This window comes from Podarcis pityusensis (genome assembly GCF_964106645.2).
Source record: "Podarcis pityusensis genome assembly, chromosome: 5".
In the NCBI taxonomy this organism is placed as follows: Eukaryota; Metazoa; Chordata; class Lepidosauria; order Squamata; family Lacertidae; genus Podarcis; species Podarcis pityusensis.
The window spans coordinates 80,742,125-80,754,419 of record NC_138032.1 but is presented as its reverse complement, the minus strand read 5'-3'; the positions used below and the strand labels follow the sequence as shown (position 1 = coordinate 80,754,419).

Below are 12,295 nucleotides of genomic sequence, written 5' to 3'. Positions count from 1 at the left end.
CAGCTCTCACAATCCCTGAACATTTACCAAGCTTGCTGAGAGTTGAGAGTTCAGCAACATCTGAATGGCACCACATTGGCTATCCCTCTCTTAGAGTACACCCCTCTTTATTCTCCCATATCCAAGTGCAGCTTGATGGTTTGATAGTTCAAGAAACTAGCTAAATACTGAAGGTGATAATTTTCCTATTTCTTCACATTCGATTCTCGGGTGTACAAAAACTTGGTATGTGCCATAGGAACATAGGGAGCTATTGATGGAATGTCTACACCAGTTGTTGTGTACCAAAACTCGTGTCAGCTCCAGTCACCACAGGACTGTGATTGATGGGAGTTGCGGTCCAAAATATCTGGAGGGCACCGTGCTATGGATTTAGTCTGCTGTAACAGTCATCCTCTTTCTTGAGGAAATCCTGGAAACTGTAGTTCTGGGTGGGAGATAGTAGACTAGGGATTTCTGGCCAAGGATCTTAATCCTAACCCATACCGTGCCCTTACCAAGCTACAATGCTCAAGATTCTTTGGGGAAAACTATAACACTTAAACTGTTACAGAAACAAGCTAAGTTTGCCTTTAATTTTAAACACCTTTATAAGCCATGCACACAATGTTACCTGTAGCCCTGTTTCAAATTGCCACTGCGTTCACACTTTGTACGCACCTTGTGATTATCCAGGGAGTCCACGTGGCTGACTATTTGCATGAGGTCCTCGGGGTAAATGTTGCTCACCCTCTCCTAGATACAGCAAGATAGCAAAGGCCGTCAATTTTGCAAGCACACATATGAGGAACAGAGAGCTGTGGATTGACAGCCAGCCAGCCCTGTCGGGCCAGATCTTAATTGACATCTGTTTAACAGAATAGGCTTTGAGTCCTGTAAAAGACACACCTTTATGCTGCTTCACAGAGTCGCACGCATACTTAAGAGTTTGCTTTCTCTCTTGCTACCCCTTTCTTTGTCTAGATTTTTCAGCACTGCCTGACCAGATTCTAGTTGTGCCTAAGGCTGTGAATATCCATTTAAAGCACACTGCTTGCCCTCCAAAGACCCCAGGATCTGTAGTTTGGCCCTCACAGAACTACCATTCCCAGCACCTTTAAATGACTGTTCTCAGGATTCCTTTTGGGGGACCACAAGCTTTAAATGCATTGTGCGTATGCAGTGTACGTTGGTGCTTATGGAAAGTGCAGGAATGAATTTTTGAAATGCATCAGCTTGGATTGCTTGTTGCTAACCAGGAGGTTCTGTAAGGGCGTAGAGCAGTGAGAAGACATGTGGCAGAGTGTCTTCCCACCCTGCTGCTCCATTGGTCCTTTCTCCACCCTTTTTTCCTTCTCTGCTCTAGCAAGCAGATTCTAGCTGCCCAGTACAGCAGAGAGGAGTGATGGTGGGCAAAATAACCATTGATGTAGTGGGGCAGGTGGTTTCACAGCTGCATATTCACCAGCAGAGCTTCCAGGTTAATATTTGGCATCCCTTACTCCAGGTCAGGGAACCAGGGAACAGTAATGCAGATATGTGGTTGGACCTTTAAGAGAGGTGGTCCTTGGGAAAGATTTCTGCTTTCATTTGTCTCTCCCAGGCTCTGGGTGTGTTAGCCTTGCTCTGAGATGACATTTGAAACCAGTCCTGGTGGCATGTAGGGATGGATTGAGTGGCTGAAGTACTCATTTGAACAATTTAGAAGACGGTGAGCTTCTGACGTTGACTGTGGTTCCTCTTCCCCCTCCCTTTTCCCCCTTGAGATATTCCAAGTCAGGAACAAGAGTTTGATAATGCAATGAATCTCCTAAAAGAGGTTGCAGGAGTGAGAAAGTGATCAGTCGCAAGTGGTCTTTTCTCTCTCCAACTCTAGTGAGTTCATTGTCTCTGTAATTGCCAGGCTCCCTTCTTCCTTCAGTCTCTCTTATATCTAGAAGCCACTTTTCTCAAACCTTCAAGCTGTAACTCAGAGCTCGGCTGGAGAACAGCTTGCCCTGGCCCTGCTAAACCTTCAAGTAGATGGAAGATAAAGGAACTCACCAGCTCAATGTGTGTGAGTTGCTGCGCAAGGACAAGTGGGTCACAGCAAACACTCAGTATGTCCTTCTGTGACGACTGAGGCTTTGTTTTAAGGATTGTGCCTTTGTCAGTCACGGGTTGGCGGAACTTCTCTCTGATCTCCTGGTACTGATTGCGTGCCGCAAGAGTCATCAGTAGATTCTGCGTCATCTGGCTGATGATCTTCTTCACAGTTCCATTTTCCTAATCAATAAAACAGACTGTTGTTAATTATTCCTGGCTGAGGAAATTCTAGATTGCCTCTTTGTTAATCAGAATTACGCTGGAAAGATTTCTGACTGGGATACTAGAATTCAGCATCAAGTCAGTTCATGTGCTGAATAAGCCCTCAGGAGGATTGGAGAGCTTTTTGCAGATGAATTGTATCATCATTCCGATTTGTGTAGGATTGCCAGGTGATTTGAGATACCAGCCAAAACAGGGAGGATGCTAAGTACTTAAATGACTTGAGTCAACAATGCCCCGAATGGAAGCTACAACTGCCAATCCATTCTAGTCATATAGAACTACTAGAACAGCTTACAGTTTATAGTCTTAGGCAGCCAGCCAGCCAGCCAACCAGCAATTAGCCTAGGATAGCTCAGTTGGGTAGAGTGTGGTGCTGATAATGCCAAGGTTGCAGGTTTGATCCCTACATGGGACAGCTGCATATTCCTGCAGTTGGACTACATGAGCCTCAGGATTCTAACTATACAACTCTATGCTTCTAGTTCAGTTAACAGTTGGACAGTTTTGTTTCAAATCACATGGGAGCTAACAATCAAGGAAAGAGCCAGCTCAGTGACTCCTAGCCCAAAGCACAGTTCAACATCAGCTGCAACATCAGGAATGCAGGAGAATATGAGGGGAAGTGAGTATATTAAGATGCTCCACCTTTCCTTGATAGAGGCATCTAGTCAAGAATATTCAGGCTGCTTTCCATGTTATCTGTGTAATGTATAGCCTTGCTAAAGTCCTGCGGAAGAGGAACAATAACCTCTCACCTTAGAAACAAGCTCTAGTTACATATATAAGCAGGGACAACGTTGCCACAACTGACTGAGTCTGCATAAACTCTCCTTGCTGACGTCTGTGTTAATTTGGCTTGTTGCTCAATTGTGACCTCAAGCACATGGCCATGAACCTTGATAAATGTTGTCATCCTGCTTGCATAGGCATGTAGGCTGCTTGATCTTCCTTTAGTATTCCTTACTGCACCGAGACTTTAAAAAACTGCCTACGCAATACACTTGGGCCCTGCTCATGTCTGAAATCCTTGGTATGTCTTGCATCCTTGCTTACTCAGGCAGCAAAAGCAGCCTGTCTGTGTCATCCTTGAGTCTCCACGGCAAGCGACATTGCCAATGTCAGCATGTTTATTTTATGGCTGTTACCTGACTGCTATGTTACCACAGCATATGAATATAAGCACAAAAGTCTGACAAGTAGAACCATGTCCCTAGGATGCCCTAGACATCAGAAACATTGGCTGAGAGAGTTACCTTGGCTAGCCTAAACCTACAGCAGAGGTTAATCTCACTGGGCCTCCTCGCAGAGTGTCACATGTGTGATGTCATGCACACGCAAAGGGCCTCCTCCCCAAAGTCGGGCAGAGCTTGGCGCCTCTGGCATGCACCAACCTCCCCTTTGTTTCCACAGATACTTCAGATATTGCATTTTGGGGATATATTGACAAGAGTGAGTATGCAATCTTCAGATCAGCAAGATCTGATTTTTCAAATGGTGATTTGATGTTCCCACATTGTTACCACTTAAATGTGAAGGATTGCACATGGCTCTCAACTGAAAAGACATATGTCTAGGTCAGGCTGATATCCTAGGTACACTTAAAGGTAAAGGTAAAGGGACCCCTGACCATTAGGCCCAGTCGTGGCTGACTCTGGGGTTGCGGTGCTCATCTCGCTTTATTGGCCGAGGGAGCCGGCGTACAGCTTCCGGGTCATGTGGCCAGCATGACTAAGCCACTTCTGGCGAACCAGAACGGTGCACGGAAACGCCGTTTACCTTCCCGCCAGAGTGGTACCTATTTATCTACTTGCACTTTGACATGCTTTCGAACTGCTAGGTTGGCAGGAGCAGGGACCGAGCAAAGGGAGCTCACCCCGTCGCGGGGATTTGAACCGGCAAATCCTAGGCTCTGTGGTTTAACCCACAGCGCCACCCGCGTCCCTTAGGTACATTTACCTGAGTGTAAATCACACTGAAGCCAGTGGGGCTTACTTTTGAGTAGACATATACAGAAATTGTACATCATAAGCAGGTGGCCTTATAGCATTTTATTGTTCTTTTGCATAGGTATGCAAACACATATACACAACTCTCCCTGTCCCCATTTTATTGGCTCGCATGCTATTGTTGATCTTTTTGGATATTTGTAGGCATGCTTTACAGCCTGAGAAGCATAGGCCTTTACCAAGATGAATTATTTTTACAACTTATTATTCTTGATTCAGGTATAGCCTCGCTGATGAATGGGAGACAAGGAGGAGACAGGAGTGTTTCCTCCAATTTTAAAAATGACTCAGTTAATGAAAACTGAACATAAAACAAAATATAATTGTTTTCCTTTAGTGTAAGATTGTACGAGTGTTTTTGCGCACACCGTTTAAAAACCCAGCACATAGCCTTAATCATTTCCTCTTGCCTTCAGGTTGTGACAGCTTAATAAAATGCGGGTAAACAACATTGCTGACATCCTGAAACTTGTCATGCTACTCTTGACAACACCTTTAATATCAAAGCATCACCTCCAATCATCATGCATTGCTGCCAAAGTTGTTGCACCACTCTAGTCTTTTTGGCCATTAACATTTTAAACAGACACATGCCTGTCACTCTTAAACCTCTGGGGCCAATCTCAAATATATATTTGGAACGGTCATTTCAAAAAGACAGCATTCTTCTCGCTCTACCCTTTATAGTACTTAGGCAACATGCCTAAACAGACATAGACTCAGGAAGCAAATACCACTGAACTCAGCTAGACTTTGGAGTAAACAACTTTAGGATTATGCTGTAAGGATCTAGTTAGAGCCTTTTATCCCCTCCTCCCTGTGTGTTTTCAGAATGTATTTGATTTATCAACATAAACTAAGATGAAATTGGCAGCTTTTAATCACAAGGCCATGTGTGAATTTTGTACCTTGGCACCACTTGGTAGGCTGTGCCTTGATGCACAGACAATTCATATAGAATCAGAACTGTAGAGTTGGAAGGGACCCCAAGGGTCATCTAGTCCAACCCTCTGCAATGCAAGAAACTCAGCTAAAGCAGATGGCCATCAACCTATCTGAGAAGCCCTTTCTACTTTTACAGTGAGATACGGAAATTCTAATGGAATATGTTGACATCACACCAGCAGTAAGAAAAAATAATAGGCCAGTTGCCTTACAGGAATATGGTGAACATCCAAGCACTATCCAATAGTATGCCACACAAGGGGAGCCTGCAATAAAATGTTGCAGTGTACCCTCCCTCCCTAGAAGGAGTGCTTCTATTCAGGGTTTTAGGCAGCCGTTCCTTCCACACATTACATTCCACTCTCCTCCAACTGTTGTTTTTCTATTCCAATTGATTCTTAGTGTCCTTGACTACTGAGTGCACTCAGTTTTCATTTAGCTGTATTTTCTTTTTCTTTTCTTTTTTTAAGAATATTTATTCCAATTTTAGAAATTACAGAAAAAGAAAAAAGTAGAAAAAGAAAAACAAATCACATACTTCTTATACAAAAAACAAACAATACAAAAGAAAAATACAAAAGACAGAAAATCACCATAAAAAGGTAACAAAAAATCAAATTAAACCTTTAAAACCGTTTTCCCATTTACTTATTTCCGTGACTTCCTCTCACCTCTCTGCTTTGTATTCTAGTTTAAATCGTATCTCCAGCAAATCCTTCTAACCTTCTTTTCATTTACTTATTTTAACATTCGAAAGTATTTAATTCTCCTCTATCTTTATTTTACACTTCATATTTACTTATTCCATTATACTCTGTCTGCCAATACGGTCTAATATTCTTCTCCAACCTTTTCTAACATTCTTTTATATTACAGTATTTCTGAAGATATATTTTAAATTTTTTCCAATCTTCTTCCATCGACCCTTCTTCCTGATCTCGAATTCTGCCGGTCATCTCAGCCAGTTCCATATTTAGCTGTATTTTCTGGTGTAGCAGAGGACTACCCACTTAGACCTGTTTTTGTTTTAATTTAAAAAAACACAACATTTTGCTCTTCTGCAAACCTCAGGGCTTCCCTAAGCAGTAGCGGAGCTAGCTACTCGGGCACCTGGAGCGGCACATATGTCGTGCACCTGGGGGTGGGTTGATTCGCCCAGGGGGGCCGATTGGCAAAGTGGTGATCCACCTGGGGGGGCTGATCGGTGTGGCGGTGATCCACCCGGGGGGCCAATCAGTGTGGCGATGATCCGCTGGGGTTTTTTTTGTTACCCCCCTGGAATGACACGTGGGGCGGGCCACCCCCACCGCCCCATGCCCCATGCCAACTTGATGCCTCCCTCTCCCCCAACCCTAGTGGCCTTTCTGGGCTCATGAGCTCACCACTTGAGATTAGGGGAAGCAAGGGAAACACAGATATAGTGGTTTGGGCTCTCTCATTGCTAGGATTACATTAAGACTTGGTCCCATATGGGGGTTGCAACGGTAGCAAGTACCATGAGTTACTAAATAGTGGTGGTGTGGTCAGTTGTACATAAAATTTGAGGAGTAAGAGGTCCCTGAAAAGGTGGAAGGGGCCAACTCCTCTGATCTTGTTAATACCATTTAGGCAAGTCATGGTCAGCAGTTGTGGAGCCTCAATGCATCTAGCAAATATTTGCAACCTGTCAAGACAAATTATAGGTTGGGACAGGTTCTGGTAGTGTCTGTTCCACCTGCATGTGTGTGTGTTCGTTTCCCCCCTTACCTCATCACACTGTGTGATCCTGTGAGCAATTTCCTTCAGCTCTTTCATAGATTTTTCATCCTGGAAGTCATAGGGGAAGGTTTCAGTCCATTCTTTCAGGAGCTGAATGATCTTGGCAGCAAAGGACTTAAGCTTTGCCTAGGAAAGAATGCAGAGTGGTTAATCAAACGAGCCAAGGAGACTTTCCTTGACGGTGACTTCTGGGTAACCAGATGGCACCCCAAGTGCCAAATCTTTGAATCATTAACAGTGGCATATGAAAACAAAAGGAAAAATAAGTTGTGTTAGGCTAAAGTCTCAGCTGGTCTTACAAATCCCTTTCTGTCTTTCTTCCAAATAGAGAGCATTAAAAAGAGAGAGCAGGTGTGTCTAATGCTTAGCTCAGCATCCTCAAGGCTTTGCATCAGTGTGGTGTGTGTTTGGGGGGGGGGCAGCTTGGTTCTTTCAGCTGTCTCAAGTGCATACACAACAGCCATAAAAGAAAGGAAAAATTAAGGGATACCTTTGATGCAAAGTTTTAGCGGCTTGCTCTACGGCTTTAAAGCACATTTTGTCAGAGAGCTCTGTCTCCAGCTTCTTCCATACAGACAATGCATCCCTTGGGTTTATTTTGTTTTAGACATTAGCCAGTCAAAGTTAAGCACGTTGATTTAAGCGTATGCTTAGCTTCCTCGTTAAAAACAACAGGAAGCGAAGGCGCTTTTAACTGTGGCTGGATTGTGGCATTTATTTATGCGTCCCGCAGCGCTGCAAGTCCTCATAGCAGCTTACAAAATATCAACATAAAAATAAATGTGGTTTCATGCCAATTTGATGCATGATATTTAAAATGCATAGTAAACCGCCCCACAAACACACACAGACAAGCAGGCATGGTGAAGGAAAGGCACTGTCTTCTCTGGCAGCTCAAAAGCTGTTTTTTTCCTTAAAACAAAAAACAAAAGAAGGTTTTGCCAGGTGGGTTTCTCAGGGAGAGTTACAATGAGAAAGCACTCCAGGTTTGCAAAGATTGTCCTAAGCAGAGCTGCTTCTGAATATCATAACGGATATGAAGGAATAAAGTGCTGAGGTGCTCCTTCAGATACTGAGAGCCCAGGGCTTTTGGGGTTCTGAAAATGAAAACCAGCACTTTGAACAAGCTTGCAAAGTGGGAAGGGACATAGGTCAGTGGCAGAACGTATTCGTGACATGTAAAAGATCTTGGGTTCAACCTGGTATCTCCAGGTAGGGCTTATGAAAGACTTTTGCCTAAGACCTTCTGCCAGTTACTGAGCCGCATAGACCAACGGTCTAACTCGTTCCTAAATCCAATGTAAATATTTCAGATAGGTGGTGATTCCTGCAGCAAATGCCCATTGGGCACTTTGAATTGGACCAAGTGTCATTTCCAGCACTTCCCAAAATCCAGTGCATTTACTATACAAGGAATATGCACATCTTTCTACGTTGTAATCGGGTGTCATGAGGCAAGATCATTCTTCTAGTTTCATTACATATTGGTTGGCGTCTAGTATCAGCAGATTCCAATGGAGCCTTTTTTGGAGGGAGATGGAAATTTAGATTTCCTTCATTACTGAGTCATTTGAGCTTCATCCAGGCTTTGGAGGGTGGGGACTTCCTAAATACTCCTTGGTCACAGGGCATCTTATTCATTTCTCCTAATAGCTCTGTTGTTGTACCTTTTCTTCACCCTGCTTGGGTATATTAGCTAATGACATTTAATTAAAGTTCTCAGCGAGAGAAAATGATTTAAGTTTTGCTGTGAGAAGGAGCAGAAATAATGCTCTCAGCAAAGTTTGGGGGAGCAACCATTTCCTTTCTTTGTCATTCCAGCCAGTTGCTTCAAGTTTCTCCCCACCCACAGCCACTTCAAGCAAGCAAGGGAAGGGTTATTCCTTCCGTGATTTCCACCCTTGCCTGGGAATTTACAGAGCTCTAGGGGATGTCAAGCAGACAGGTTCCCTTTTCGGAGAAAGAAGAAAATGCCTTGCGATTGCCTAACTTAAAGAAAGTGATCCTTAGGCTCCAGTATTTCAGGCTTTGGTTTTTTTTGTTCTTTGTTTTAAGAAAAATAACCCAGCAGCTCTTTATTGATTCTTAACAACTCACCAAAGACAATCTGCTGGAGACTTAGCCACTTGCTTGCGATATTAACGTCTAACCAGATTACATAGGAATTCTAGAAAAGGATTGTTTAAGAACTGCAAGGAATAACTGTTCTACCACCCAGCAGATGCAGCATCTAGGGCAGAAAATGGAAACTGGCAGTTCCTGGGCTAGACTCTGTGTTTTAACATTTGTCCCCAAGATTAACAAGGAAAGAGTGATGTGTGGAAGGAGAAACAGAAGACTTAAGCAGCAGTCTCTGAAGGGTTGGTAGCAGGATAATGGCCAATCACCCTCCCTGCCTACTTCTAAAATTCCAAAGACCAGGTTCACATGTGAATATATATCCTTTAATTTCACTGTGCTTGATTACTGTGCACTTGATGATTGAACAAAAACTAGAACTGAGCCAAAATTTCTCAGAATACATATTTTTCTAAGAAAATGGTCAAGATATTTCCCCCCCCCAAAGTAGTCCATTTTGCAGAATTCTGTGCCATTTATCATGTTGACCACCATTTTCCCCTCCAACCACCCTTGAGCGGTGCTGGACTTTGGGTGGGATGCAAATTGATGGCCAAGCTGCCAGCACAGTTGCTACATCTGCAGCATCAGCAACAAAAAATATTCAGGGGGGAAGAGACAAAGAAGCTATGCTAATGATGAGCCACACCCACAAGGAATAGTTGGAGAACTCCTCCTCCTCCTGAAAGAAATCTGTTGAAATGGTTTCCCCAATTCCTCTCCCTACCAGGGTGGAGAAATTCAAGATACAGTGAAGCGTTTAGTGAATGGGAACATGTGGACTTCCAGACATTGCTGGACTCTCATCTCCCATCATCTCCAACCAGCAGGGCCCATAATGGCCAGGGGTGATGGCAGCTGTAGATGGGATCTGAAAAGTCACAGCCCCCCCCCCCATTTTAGGCAATTAGTTCTTCTGGGAAAGTATCAGTCCTCCCCATTGAGATGCTTGTTAGTTTCACAATAAATCAGTGTTTCCCAAACTTTGGGTCTCCAGCTGTTTTTGGACTACAACTCCTATCATCCCTAGCCAGCAGGACCACAGTGGTCAGTGATGATGGGAACTGTAGTTTATAAACAGCTGGAGACCCAAGTTCGAGAAACACTGCAATAAATCAAACTGAACTGTTCAAAGACAAGAGAGTGGGTTTTTAAAAAAACAATAATAATAACAAATATTTTTGCTATTTTGACACATACCCAGTGGAAAATTTTGGCAGTGGAAAACTTAAAGAAATGAAACAGCAGTCCTTTGCTTTACTGGTGGGGGGTGGACAGTGTTGACAGCTATCATGCACGCAGGTCCTAAATAGTTCTACCTTTTCAGCAATTTTCTGGATTCTAGCTACAAATTACATTCTGGCAGTTCCCTAAGGAGGGCAATATCTGATTTCCCCCCCTTTTCCCTATTATATAGCCTTGTAAAGTTAACTTGCTACTTTCTGGCAGGGTTAACAGCCCTCTGACATATTTATGAAAACGTGGTATTTTAAAACACCGAGACCCTCTCCCTTGTCAAATAAAGCAGCAAAAGCCTCCCAAGTGGATCTGAGCAGGGCTAAAGTTTGTGTTTAATCTGTCAGCTTGTGTCTTGGAACATTTTCTGTGAGATTTTGCTAGTGGCTGGTGATGTCATTAATAAAGGAATGATAAGTATAAGCACATAACCACAAAGCCTGGCTTCTTGCCAGGGTTTCTGCTCACACGCCACCCAACCGGTATTTGATTTAATAGTTTGTTTATACAGGTACCTTATCACAGTGCATCAGAGCTCTGTTTGTGTGTTTCATCTATTTTGCACAGTAGTAAGCTTTGACTGGCAGCACTATGACTTTTCAGAACTCACGATTCCTTAGCAGATCATGGACAAAATTAAAACAAGAACTGTTCTGCTGAAGAAAACTCAACAGACGCAATAAACAATGCAGTCTCCTCCAACATTTGAGAAGAGGAAACCAGAATCTTGATACATAACCATTTCCTCTTACTATGTAAGAGTTAATGTCTCTGGAATATGACAGTGTGACACAAGAAAGACTTCAAATACTGTCCTGAAAATAAATATTTGCAAGCTTTTGAAAGGACAGAGGAGATAGGACTCCTAGAGTCTAGACTCCAGTGCATCACTCTTCTATCCTTAGCCATTCTCTTCTGGTGGGGATGCCCAGAAGCATGGAGAAACCAAGGGACTGATTCATTTTACATGGTTTAATGAGGATCAATTCCAATGTATATGTATGCTGGGCTTGTTAAAGCAACTTATTTGTTTAGGGACTGTGGTGCCCATGGGCTTGGTGAGGGGTGAGGCAGGACAGTGAATGGTAAGTGGAACCGGGAGTTATAATAGGTTGAATCAATGCTAGTTCATAGAATCAGAAAATTGTAGAGGTGGAAGGGACCACGAGGGTTCATGTACTCTAACCCACTGCAATATGGGAATATTCTGCCCAATGTGGGGCTCGAACCCACGAGCCTGAGATTAAGAGTCTCATGCTCTACTGACTGAGCTATCCCAGTCTAGCAACTCTCCCAACCCCCCGTCCATTTTTCTAACAGGTCCCACTCCTTTAGCAACAGTCTGACATAAATTAATGGCTGTTGCTAGGTATAAATTGCAGTGTGTTTCCTACACGTGTAGCATTAGCATGCCCAGAATCTATTGCCTGAGATTGCTGCATTTGTAGGCACCTTGCACGTGATGCTGTCCCTGTAAAGTCTCACACAGATAATGTTTTGTTTGTTTTAACATTTGACTCAGATGATGCCTAAGTACGTTCAGTAATGGCTGCTAAGGTGAAATTTACAGGTGTTTGTTTCAAGGAAGACTTACACAGCCGTGCTTATCACGATGTAAATGCAATTACCCTGGCAGCATTGCTGTGCAAAACAGCCAACGTGGTTGCTCAGCGCACGAAAACAGCTATGAGATTCAGTTCTCCTACCCACAGCAATAACACTGTGCCAGTTCCAGTAAGTACAACTGGCAGTAAAGTTCGTATTACTGAGTATATACAGCACGTGCAAAAACGAATAGGTTAGCAAAAGGGTACAGCTGGTGACTAGGAGATTGTATCTGTTAGTTGGAAGAACCTGTTTGACAAGAGGATGTAGAGATTTCAGGGAGAGAAGAAGAAAAATACATTGCTTCTAAACCAGTGAGAAGCTTTGAATTCCACATA

The 12,295-nt window shown here is 43.3% G+C and overlaps 1 protein-coding gene across 6 annotated transcripts in view; it reads right to left on the bottom strand.

Annotated features, from left to right (window-relative positions):
* Positions 1–12,295, bottom strand: part of RASGEF1A (RasGEF domain family member 1A) — a 220,756-nt gene that overhangs the window by 14,740 nt on the left and 193,721 nt on the right. For all 6 annotated transcript variants that reach the window (XM_081005025.1, XM_081005021.1, XM_081005024.1 and 3 more), the window contains exons 4-6: positions 6,987–7,124; positions 2,023–2,244; positions 661–735 (exon numbers count right to left, since the gene is read on the bottom strand). In XM_081005025.1, the coding sequence (XP_080861151.1) occupies positions 661–735; positions 2,023–2,244; positions 6,987–7,124 (435 nt within the window). The remainder of the gene's footprint in view (positions 1–660; positions 736–2,022; positions 2,245–6,986; positions 7,125–12,295) is intronic.